Below are 12793 nucleotides of genomic sequence, written 5' to 3' on the forward strand. Positions count from 1 at the left end.
AGCATCCAAGTGTTTTTAGCCCTGGGTTTGAATGTGGCGCAGTAACTAACCGTTAGGCTGAATGTGTTGTGGAATGATTAGCCTGCTGCTGCCTCATCTTCTCCACTCCAAAAAGAAAACCGCACTGATGAAAATGCAGCAGGTATGCAAGCACGCACACATTCCACTTTATACAGAAAATGATCTTTATTTTGATAACTGAAGACTAAAAATAGTCATGAAATTGCAATCGCCAGTAATAAACACATTTAAATACAATTGGGGTACTGAGTGGCGGGCACAGACAATTTAGTAAGGTTGTATTGCTGAGGAACCGGTCCTATAGCGTACATCTTTATTTAAAAAAACTGGTCGTTGGAAGAACACATTGGTCCCAGGCGGTGATGTAGGGTTGAGCTGCTGCTGCTGCTGATCGTGAGCGGTGTATCGTGCGTTCAGCACGCAGGTCACGCGTGAAGACGACGCAGAACGCACGCCTCGCATCTGGAGCGCACACGCAAACCCTCCACTGCTCTACTGTCCGGGAGCAGACAGGCTCTTATTCATGAACTGCTTCTTCACAAAGCAGACCCACCACTGCAGGGAAAGAACAGTCACTCAAAGGGCCAGCATTTACACACAACAGTGGTTTCCCTAGATTTCATGAGTGTTTATTTCATGAGATCTCTGTCTGTGCATGTGAGTGTGAAAGTGTGAGTGAGTATGTATCTGTGTATGTGTGTGTGTATGTGTGTGTGTATGTGTGTGCGGGCAGCGGAACATCACCTTGCTGGGCTTGTCTGTCTGGGGATCAAAGACGCGGTCGCACAGTCTGAGCCCAGTCTCCTGGCGGATCTGCTGCAGGTACATCCTCATATTCTCTGTGGGTGGAGCATAGGGGAAGCAGGGGTTAACGGCACTTTCTATTGGTGGATACAGGGAGGGGGCTCAACTTCATTGGTTCACATACGATAAGGCAGCACCCCATTGGCCCACCCCTCACAGGTCCTCACCCTCCTCCTGCTTGTTGGTGGGCTTGACGTACATGGCGTTGAGGGGGAATCCGGGCTCTCCTGGGATGGGGAAGTTTGTGATTCCCAGAGTGTACATCTCCTTCTCCCCCTGGCCCCGAGAGTTGCACTGCAAACACACGCCACCAATGAGCGTAAAGACACACACACACACGCACGCACACGCGTAACAGACAGACCCTCGGTTAAGAGGCAACATGTGCACGTTTGAGGTTTGCATACCTTCTGCAGCTTTTTGAGGCATTCTGAGATGTACAAAGTGACATAAATCAAAGTTCGGTCCGCTTCATTCTGCAAGAAAAAAAAAACCAAAAGGTAAGAATTATGACCAAAGCATTTAGTCTAGCCTGAAGGCACAGGTAGACTGTCTTTTCCAATGCTCTAACCCTAGAGCATCATTCAGTTGTAAGTGAAAGTGACTGCCCTTACAGTTAGGGGTGGGTGAGCTGATGAGGGGCGGGAGGGCAGAAAAAGATGAACAATATTGACCACATGACTTGCTCAGGCAATTTGACCCTTAACATGACGTTTTTCAGTACCATTTCTGGGGTAGGTAGTCAGTGGGCTATCCAATTGGCAGCTCTGCCTATAACGTCAGCTACGCAGTGGCCTAGGGGCCATTGTTGAGAAACATTACACAAGAACGAACCGGCAGAGGTATGAAAGGCTCGTCGGGGGCGCAGGCCTGAACCTGCAGGAAAAACCTGCACGGGATGCAAGTGGGAGAGAACGCGCGCCGGGCACGCGGAATCCGTCGTTCCTCTGACAGGAAATTGTAGAATCAAGTAGATAATAAAATTGGAGAAGGAGGCAAGACGTATCAAAGGCGATTAACTAACATATATGTCAGGTGTACTTCCAAGATTCTCTCACCTTGATTTCGTAGTTCTTGAAAAAGACGTTGGCTTTGAAGTAGTAGATGGCCTCGTCGATGATGTCTGTATCTCTGGCTGTAAACAGAGGACAGAGCACACACTCAGTCAAACCGAAAACTGAAGGGTATGACATAAGCGGCCGCATTTGACATTTCCTAAAAAGGAAGTGGACAAAAAACCACGTCCTTTAAACGGCCTTACATAGCCTCGGATCCAAAAACACTTGTTTATTCTTAAGAATCGACTGTAAGGTTACCAAGCAGATCACTCAGTTGGTCTTATAAATGCATCTAAAAAGGGTTTATGCGATGCATCGGGTAAAAGAATGCTTTAACTATTTTGACAGCAGTAATGTTATTTGATCAGCGTCCTGTCCACTGCTAAACACAGGAGAGGCACTCACTCTCTTTTGGGGCAGGGCCTTTGAATTGCGTTCTCAGGGGCAACAGAGCCATGTTTCCCACCATTTTGGTGTCGGAATCCATCAAACTCGAATGGTAAGCCTGCAAAGAAAAAACGAGAAGTATGAGCAACTCCATCACTCAGTTTCTGCAAGCAGGTAACTCATTAGGGTCTATAGCCTACACATTGCAGATGTTTACATGGCTAGCTAGCTAGCTTATTTTACAGTATTCAGACCCTTTGCTTCCGAGACGAAAGTACGTTATGTTAGGTCGCTGGCAATTTGATTTATGAATTCCATCAAACGCCCCGAAATATACTTCCTCCTACAGCAGAAGCAGCTAACACTTAGCATGCTACAGTCTAGGCAGCCCGATGTATTGTGCCACAGTTAAATTATATATTAGCTAGGTAACTTAATTTGAACTAGGTAACTTAAAATAAACAGCTAGTTAATCAATGCAATATATATATATATATTTATATTTCGACTTACCGGCATGTTGTATATCTATTCCAGCAGAGTATTCACAAAGCAAACTGTACTGTCAGCACTGCCGGCGACTGCTTCCTGTTCCACCCAATCCGGACTGCACGAGAGTCCAGGAAGTGCTGCTTCTAGCGCTGATTTTATTGCATGTAGTTGCAACACAAGGGCCACGGGGCGGCGACAGAGCTTTAGTATTCGAATTTTACGGGCTAATATTTAACCACAATAAATAAACAGGTCAACAGAGTCCCGACATGTATGCTCAATCAATGATTGATAACCAAATAATGCATACATTAAATGCTGTAATGGCTAGTCAGATTTAATTGATACTTGTTTTGTCAAGATTGCCAAATGAAGAACAGGTTACACTACTGTTCAGATTAGAGTGGTGGTGGGGGGAGGGGGGAGGGGGGGCACTCTGGTGCTAGGGACTGTTGTGTGGATACATCCAGTTCAGTTACTGATCCATGGTCCTCGAGAGCCCTCGTCATATATACAAGATTTATTTTGTATAATTCTTTGTAAAATATGCACTGAATTCTCCATTCTTTGTCTGTGAGCGTATCTACGGCAGCTTTACTGAAAGATACCAACTCTCACCAGATACCAACTGTTTTTTATTGAAAAATATATGAGACATGTACAGTTGCAAATCAAGAAAAAATAAAACTTTGGAACTTGAAACCTGAAATCTGAAACTAATGGTCTAAAACCAACACTGGAGAACAAAGCTTAAAACAAGAAGGAGTAAAACACACACAAAAAAAAAGTCAAAACAAAATGAGTACATCTTAAGTGGCCAATATGGAACACAAAGAGGAACAAAAATTAATAAGTTACAAAATTATCAATAGCAGGAGAATGTAAATGAAATCCTACAGTCCCCAGCTAACGGTCAGGCACCCGCAGCCTCGCTCACCCGCATTAATAAGACCTTATTAAACTCAGTGAGCTCAGTGAGCCGAGATCCGCACATTTGTTTCTACGTCCAGAAGTTGTCGCATAAAGACGTGCAGCGCGTTGGCCGTGCTTTGCGGCGTGGCTCGTGTCAGCCGTCCGCCTGGAAGAACCGGCAGCTGTCGGAGGGCTCGGAGGGCTCGGCGTCCTCGTCTGGATCCTCGTCGGGTTCCTGCGACGGCAAAGCCAGGGGAAATTACACGAACTCAAAAACACGGATTTCAGTAACTTTCCATACTTTTCCTGCCATTTAATCAGAGTTTTGGCACGCGTGCAAGTAAATGGTAAATGGTATATAGCGCCTTTATCCGAAGCTCTGTACAACTGAAGCTTCTCGTTCACCCATTCATACACACACTCACGCACCGACGGCGATTGGCTGCCATGCAAGGCACCAACCAGCTCATCAGCTCATTTAGGGGATAGGCGTCTTGCTCAGGAACACTTTGACACACCCAGGGCGGGATCGAACCGGCAACCCTCCGACTGCCAGACGACTGCTCTTACCGCTGGAGCCAATGTCGCCCGTGTCCGCCTGTCGCCCCAGGCCAGAGTTGGCGATTCAGTGGATGCAAATTATAGCAACTCAACCAGAAAAGCAAGGGAGAACACCAGACATTAAATTAAACTTGAACTATTTGGGGGATCTGTGGAAGTGTTAACTACTGAGCCACCAACTGATCCAGAAACACCAACTGATCCAGAAACACCAACCGATCCAGAACTATCAGAAGCCACCGTGCCGGATAGTGGGTCATGAGTGGGTCACAGAGGCAGCAGGGGTTAGCGATGGGCAGGACAGGGGGTAAGATGGGCGCAGTTACCCTGGGCTCCTTGAACTCCAGGTCCTCTCCGTACTGGATGGAGAAGTCGATGTGCTGCAGCACGATGTTTATCCCCTCCTCATCAGTCCGGTCGAAAGGCAGGAAGCGCACCATGCTGTAGTCCTCAATCTGGACACACACACGTATCACACACACACACACGTATCACACACACACACACACACACACACACACACACACACACACAATATTCAGGGAAAACATTCGTATTCCTTTTGTATACCCAACAAACAGTCTGTGTTCCAAACCGTTGTACTATGATTTATGGAATGAATACATTAAAAATAATAATCAGAGTCTACCACAGTGCAATATTTTTCGCTATATTTTAGACTCCTGGCACCTGTATTTAGACATGCGTGTATACTGGATAACTTGGGTAAACTTGCACGAGCATTACAAAGATGTGGCTTATAGTCAGGCTATGACAGAGAGCGCATGATGACCTAAACCTGGCTCCTATCTTTTAAAATGGATTCCTGGTGTCTAACAGTGAGTACTTAGACAGCTCACCGCAATGAAAAACCTGACCAACTGATCAGCTCTGAGTGAAGGTCTTACCAGGCCACAAATTGCTGTGGTGAGTTTCTCAAACTTCTTGCTCCTTAGAGTGAGGGCATTATCCTGCATCATGGAGTACATGTCTGGGTCCAAGTACCTGCAGCAAGATGAACAAGAGATTCACACACACACACACACACACAGGCGCGAACACAGAGGCACGAGCACGCACACACACACATTCTCACACACACACACACACACACACACACACACACACTAGAAATGGAGGACATGGCTCTGACACTGTGACCCACTTTTCAATCTCTTTCTTGGCCTTCTGACTGAGCAGGTCCATCTTGGTCATGATATTGACCTGCGGAATCTCCAAGGTTACCATGGCACTCAGGGCTGCCATGACACCAGAGATGAACTGAGGGAGGGGAGAAGATGTTGTTATCCAACAGTAACCAAGGTTACAGCCAGTTAGAGGGACTGCAACATGAACTGTTAAATTACACTATATCCACACTATCCAGTTCTCATAGCATGCATACAGCTAGCAACAGTGTAGCAAGGAGCACTTAATTAAACAATCAGCTGCGCCATTAGCTTAGTCAACTATGTTGAAGAATAGGCTTGTCTTACCTGCCAGTATATTTGATATTGGTCTTTACCTATTCACGCAAACATAAAATAACCATCCCGCATAGAAAGCCATGTTACCCCATAGAGGCTGAACCAGAGTGCAAGTTGTTCCTTTAGCTGTGGACCTTGCTTTTTAGCCAAAAGAGCCAATCATCTCTCTTTTTTTCCCCACGGCAGGCAGTAATAGGCCCATTTTTAACCCCTTATGGGCGGATGCGACCTGCGCGTTACATCTCCCCTAACAGACGGATGCGAGGCCAGCGTTGCATGTGATCATATGACCGTTTTTCAAGACACATGACTGTTGAAATACATTGTGATTCCTAGGCCTTTTCTATAGGGCGCTGGAGTCCATAATGGGTTAAACAACGTTGACGGTGAAGAAAAACCAAGCGGTCGAGCGACGCTCTCTCACCTTGAAGGTCTCCACCATGAACTGGGAGTCGACCAGGAAGACCCCGCACACTCTGAACTCCCACTGCTGCAGCTGTTCCACCAGCTGCCTCATCACTGGCAGGTGGGTATAGAGCTCGATCTGACCTGCAGGGGGCAGCGCGGGGTGGGGCAGAGAGGGGATACGCATTAGAGCACTGTGACTTCCCTCCATTTTGTTACAGTTTAGTCAGAAGCGTGGCGATTTTAGTGGGGGTGAGGCTCACCGGGGCAGTCGAACAGGATGTAGTCATCCTCTACGTGCCCCAGGCACTCCTCCAGCCAGTCAAAGTTGTTGGCAAAATACTCCATACAGAAGACCAGGCCCCCGTTCGGCCCAAACCGCAGGGAGTCGTCCTCCATCACGTCGTCCACCTGGATCAGCTCCCTTATGTCTGCGGACGGCAAAGTTCAAAGTTCATTACATTACATTACATTAATGGCATTTGGCAGATGCTCTTATCCAAAGCGACATACAGTTGATTAGACTAAGCATGACACAATCCTCCCCTGGACCAATGCAGGGTTAAGGGCCTTGCTCAGGGGTCCAACGGCTGTGCAGATCTTATTGTGGCTACACCAGGGATCGAACCACCAACCTTGCTGGTCCCAGTTATGTACCTTAACCAGTCAAGTCAAGCAGTTAGATTGGATACAACATAATCAAACTACAGCCCATAATCAAACAGAGCCCAGACGACATGGACTATACACAACAGCTGGGTGTGAGCAGGGACACGTTTGGGCTTTTCCCACCAGGGCTAGGGATTTAATCAGCCATAATTCCTCAAGTTACTGCCCAATTACAACCAATGTTGCAACAAAGGTCAACAGGTTACCAGTTATCATCCGTGAAAGACATGCCTATCCTCAGCTTGGTGCAAGCTCTCTCCTGTTGGCCTGTACGGTGTAAAATAGTCACAGGCTTATAGGTGAGTGAATTAGAGCCAGTGATGTTTCCCTTCACCTTGCCCTGGCCACAGGTGGCAATGGCAAGGTCCCAAAAAAAGGGGGTATGAAATGAGGAAGTCGGGAGGCTGCAGGTTCGGTTTCATAAGTTACTAGATGCACACTAACTACCACTCTTCATTCTCCAAATTACACATAGGCGCATTGAAAAGACATTGATTTACGTCGGCAGGCGTTAGTCTACTGCATTTACCAACGCCATATATTGCTTGTGACCAGGAACCGGGGCAATGCGCACTGTACCTGCCATCACTGGGTACTCGAAGTGTTCGGCCGCGGGGTCCAGATTCACCACCTGCACTGACCGATTGATGGCCTCCGCGTGATGGATCATGGTGGCACAGTAGGTGCTCTAGGAGATCGCGTCAAAACACAGGAAACAGATTAACTGACTGGCTAAATGGCACCTTACAGGCGGGTGTACACAACACCATGACCAGACTAGACGAACCTAGTCTGTCATCAAATGATAAACAATGTAATACGCAAACAAGACAATCTGTTTAATAGCTTGTAAATCGAGAATAAATTACTCGCCAGTTAGGTTACAAAGAAACAAATATGAACACGACATGTAAATATTCATTGTTGCTGGGAAAAAAATGAGTGAGTATAAAAAGTATTTAAAAGCAGGGTCCAATAGTTAGCATGGGTGCAATGCGAGCTTACTTTTCCGCTCCCCGCCGGGCCCATCACCAGCTGCGCATAGCGAGGCATTTCTTATTCTCTCCCCTTATAGTAGCTACGCTAAAATACCAGTGAGAGGACGGCTTTTTTTCGTATTTTTAAATCAACAGTTCCATTCCTTTCCAGAGATGTTGAGCGTCACATCGCTACCATGCCTGTATGACATCTTCCGTTCCATGGCTCCAAACTACGGATCCTTGTTTAAGTCAAACCTAACAAAAGCACATTTTACAGTCCAAACGCCACTATATCCTTAAAGGGGTAGCACACTTTCTGGATTAAATATAATAAATATATTTTCTGGAATATATATAATATTTTAGATACTAACAGAAGTTTACAACCTGCCGACATTATCAGGGCTCCGGGGTTCATAAAATCGCGGGCCTGGAGGTCCCCTCCACCCTCCCTTTACCTGGGAGTCAGGTGTGAAGACAGTCTGGCCAATCAGTAGCACTAACTGTTCAGCTAATTACCTGGGAGAAGAGAAAACCAGGGACGGATTTGATGATCGCTGACCTAAAGCTATATTTGAAGTAGGCCCAAGTGCAAAACTACTTTTACGGTCGTACATGTGTTTATTACCTTATTCTTGGGAGTGAAGAGCTTGCATTGCTCAAGAACTATGAAGTTATAAAGTAGGTCTAGCTATCTGAAATATAACACAGTTTTATGCTATACTTATTACATGGTGTAACATCTACTCACACTAGCCCCTGGAAAAATATGATTTTTGTACAAGTTGGAGTTAGTCTACTCTATTTTTTTTTTTTTCTTGCCAGACCATGAAACCCCAAATGTCCTGATTCCTATCATTGTAATGTTGGCAGATAGTCAGAAACTTCAGAATCTGGAAGAGGTAAAACATCCTTCATCCCACACAAATATTGTCAGAGACATTGAAGTCAACTAGAAAAAAAAAGGGAAAAAATAAGAAAAAAGAACTCAGACTTCTGACAGAAAAATCCAAGATGGATTGACCGCACATATTTAGATAGGCTATCTGTTTTACACATGCACCATGTGGCAGTTTAATTCATTTCACACACTTAGCCTACATACAGCATGCTGGGTTTTATATCGGCCTAGTCTAATTAGCTGCTGCCCTATGTTGATTAGCAGATTTACCTGGATAATTGTTGAGCAAAAATAAGTAATCACAGCTGTCTAATTCGCCCCAGTTCGTCCAGCTTGCATAATACTATTGCATTAGTGTTAAATGTATCCAGTGTTATTAGATACAACACCGAGACGGAGGACGGGGCACACTGGAGAACTGGAAACAAGACCCAAAACTACGTTACTATGGCGACATACACGAGCCCACGCTAGTGGGGCGGTTCACTTTCCTGGACCTTAACGCGAGTTGGACTATAGCGACAGCACCGAAAACCAAACCGCACCTGTAACTTGTGGACCTCTGAGACGAGGAGTCATGCGAAAGTACATCACGCTCTCAGAAAAAAGTGATAACAATGAGAGCGTGACCCAAAACGTCAGTAATACTTTAATGTCGACAAGGTAAGCTAGACTGCATCATTGAAGAATAGGCAATAATTAACTGTGATTGTCGATCTTAAAATAGCCCGTTTTTTTATTTTTAAATATGCCATTGACATGTATGTAAAATGTATAAACTTAAAAGCTTTCCTCTTATCTGTTGCTGTTATGCTATTTGTGGTGTCGTTATTAGCAACAGTTTGTGGGCCTATTCGGTTCTTGTTATAGTATTAGAATCGTCACAATTTGCGAGTAACTTGTTAAGGTTGTTAAATAATTCCCAAATTATTTTTATTTTTTTTATTTATTTTTAAGTTGGCTAGTGCACTAGCCTATGCACTTATATAACATTTTTGATCGGATGACCGTATATCAAACGACTGAACAATGAGAATCAATGAATTTGAAATATATAAATATTCAAATGGGCTTCAGAATTATTGGCACCCCTGATTGTCAATGCACAAAAAAATACTATTACATTTTGGTCTTGGTCTTTGGTTTGATTTAAATTATGATTGAACGAAGGTGCTGTGGTTAGATGGGACCAAAATGGAATGTTTTGGTCAGATACAGCATTGGCATGTTTGGCATCAAAACAGATCAGTGGTATAATGGATTCCACCTAGTATCAGGCACATTTGGCTGACAATCTGGTTGTCCCAGAGACTTGGCTGTAGTTAGCAAGACAATGATCTAAAGCATATGTCAAAATCTACACAATAAACAATCAGTTGCACCATTAGCTCAGTAAACTATGCTGAATAATAGGCTTGTCTTACCTGCCAGTATATCTGATATTGGTCTTTACCTATTCACGCAAACATAAAATAACCATCCTGTATAGAAAGCCATGTTACCCCTTAGAGGCTAAACCAGAGTGCAAGTTGTTCCTTTAGCTTTAGCTATGTACCTTGCTTTTTAGCTGAAAGAGCTAATCATCTCTCTCTTTTTTTTCACCGCAGCCACAACTGATTGTTTATCCACACAGAAATGGTTCTATGACAACAAAATCAATGTTCTGTAATGGTCATGTGCAATTCAATCCTGTGGACTGCACTCAAGGGCAGTTGATACACCCAAGATTGTAAGGGATATTGCAAGGATCTGCATAGAGGAGTGACCCAAAATCACTCCAAATGTGTTCCTCAGCCTTGTGAAGCATTATAGAAAGGACTATTGTCCTTGCCAGAGGTGGATGCACCAAGTACTAAACCAGGGTGACAATAATTATGAAACCTTCATTTTGGTTAAATGTATTTTTAATAAATTAATGTGTGATTTCGGTTGGTTCCATTGATGCATTGATACAGTATTTTTCACGTTTTGAGTTTTTCTCAATAATTTTTTTATTTTGTTGTTTTTTATTTTAAGAATTTTTTTGTGCATTGCTAATCATGGGTGTCAATAATTCTCAAGCTCACTGTAGTTTGACACAAGTAGGTTAAATAAAAATAATAATTTACATAGTCATATTAATCTGCACATTAATACATTAATGCAACAATAAAAATAGGCCTACATCAAATACGGATAAGAGGTAGCCTACATCTTCTACCACATCTTGACCAAAAGAAACTACTCTGTTCAGACGGAATGCATTTATCCAACAGATTGTATTCAAATATATAACAACATCAATGTTATTGGACATCGATTAACTACTTTAAGGGAATTTGTAATCAGACAATAAAGAAATGTGTACCCTATTCAATCAGAGCATTTTGTGACTGAAATTGCAGTGATACAAGATCTTAACCTTGTTAGCGTTCCCTGTTTTATATTCCTTACAAATATTTATTGATTTATTCATATGAATGCTGTTTTTGTGTTTAGTTCTAGATATTCAGGATCTTGCCATCAGCCAATGGGTAAGTATATTGGTGAGATTAATGGCCAATATGTTTTACCCTGGTGAATCAAAGCACAACATCCAATCAGAGCTCCTGGTGCAACTTGAGGCATATTTTCCGCGTGGTGGTGATGTCGTGCAGACGTTAGAAACGCTATACCGCCGTGTGAAACAAGAGGAAACGTCTCACCGGGCCCGTGGCCCAAGCATGAAACAGAACGGGAGATCAGGCCGAAGCCAGTCGTCTGTCGAGTGCATTATTAAAGTGGACGCGTACAGTACAGGGTGTGCTAGTAGTCCTGCTTTTTATGTAACAAGGTTACAGAGGAATTCAAGCAGTAAACACAAATGGGGAGAGGGTGACATTGAACGAGCTAGATGAAGCTGTGTTGACATTTGTTTGTTGATCTTGCAGCTTCTGACTGTTTGTACAGCAATCAAGACGATGGCCGGTGCACTCAAACAGTGTCATCGCCTCTGAGCTCAGACATGCAGCCGGTGAGACCCGCACACATCCCCCGGGCCTTAGCAGCTGCCCCGTTTCTGCAGGTAGACCTTTTAAAAACGTTTATGTCTGTATGAAGGACATTTTTAATGCCATGAATGAAGCTCAGAGCGCCATAAGTGTCAATGGGTGTTCAAATCTGTGAGAAATCTGTAAACTGGTTGAATTGGCATAGTATCCTGGATTTGTAGGATACAAAAACAGATGAGTCTGAAAGGAATTTCGAAACAAAGACATTTCTGTATAAAAGGTGAACTCAATATTATTTATATATTTATATAAATATTTATTAGGCACAAATATTTCAGTTCCAGCCCGTCTGTCGGCTTAAAAAAATACAAAAAACAAATAATGAATACTTTCTTTAACAACAAATGGATCAGTTCTTGGAGTGGGGACTAATGCAAAGATTTTGAACATTCATGATAACAGGAAAGAGGAGCTCTTCACTTAGGAATTGAAAAAGCTTTGGCGCTGGGCTGTCTCGCAGTCTGGCTCACACATGTTTCTCACACACTTGATATTTACTTTAAGAATGTTGAATAAACTCCTCCTGAAAAGTTCTGAAAAAGACTGATGCTTGTAGTTCAAAATCCAGTGGTGGTTGTTCAGCTCAAAATAGATATGCAGACAACTTAACTCTTGAAAGTCAGTAAAAGGATCATTGAGTCAACAGGTTGAGACCTATGACCAGTTTAAAGGGGAGTTTTCCATCCTGTCTGTTTTCAGCTTGACAACCACCACTGTCATCATCAGAAATGAGCTTTCTGTGTGCTGGGTTTCTCTTCAGAGGATTGTGGTAAAGCATACACGAGTGTGTGCGTGTGTGTGTGTGTGTGTGTGTGTGCGTGTGTATACTTGTGTTAACCGTGCTACTTGTGCCCCAGTACCCACGTCTCACACCTGGACAGAGGAGTTACCTCTGCAGCATCTCCCATGTCTACAGTCCTGAGCATGTGAGGAAGCTCATTCAACAGCACTACCTGAACATGCTCCACAGGTGCACACAGGAAGGTATGAAAAAGAGAAATAGAGTCTCTCAAACTCAAACAGACTCTTTGTGTCACAGAATCCAGTCCTGGAGGGCTGAGCGGGTGCTGTTTTTCAGTGCGTTTCA

The 12793-nt window shown here is 43.9% G+C and overlaps 2 protein-coding genes across 2 annotated transcripts; both read right to left on the minus strand.

Moving 5' to 3' along the window:
• Positions 1 to 167: 167 nt before the first annotated feature.
• arpc3 (actin related protein 2/3 complex, subunit 3) lies at positions 168 to 2923 on the minus strand. The gene is made up of 7 exons (XM_061263293.1): positions 2784 to 2923; positions 2289 to 2388; positions 1884 to 1960; positions 1233 to 1301; positions 993 to 1119; positions 766 to 860; positions 168 to 576 (listed from the first exon to the last, which is right to left on the minus strand). Exons 1-7 carry the CDS (start codon positions 2787 to 2789, stop codon positions 514 to 516), a joined length of 537 nt encoding a protein of 178 aa, XP_061119277.1. The 5' UTR covers positions 2790 to 2923; the 3' UTR covers positions 168 to 513.
• Positions 2924 to 3379: 456 nt separating this feature from the next.
• On the minus strand, positions 3380 to 8027 carry gpn3 (GPN-loop GTPase 3). Its single transcript, XM_061263399.1, has 8 exons — positions 7802 to 8027; positions 7376 to 7484; positions 6391 to 6558; positions 6147 to 6271; positions 5401 to 5516; positions 5144 to 5240; positions 4562 to 4690; positions 3380 to 3909 (listed from the first exon to the last, which is right to left on the minus strand). The coding sequence occupies exons 1-8, from the start codon at positions 7847 to 7849 to the stop codon at positions 3829 to 3831; spliced, it is 873 nt and encodes a 290-aa protein (XP_061119383.1). The 5' UTR covers positions 7850 to 8027; the 3' UTR covers positions 3380 to 3828.
• Positions 8028 to 12793: the final 4766 nt, after the last annotated feature.

The sequence above is a fragment of the Conger conger genome, chromosome 12, assembly GCF_963514075.1.
Source record: "Conger conger chromosome 12, fConCon1.1, whole genome shotgun sequence".
Classification (NCBI taxonomy): domain Eukaryota; kingdom Metazoa; phylum Chordata; class Actinopteri; order Anguilliformes; family Congridae; genus Conger; species Conger conger.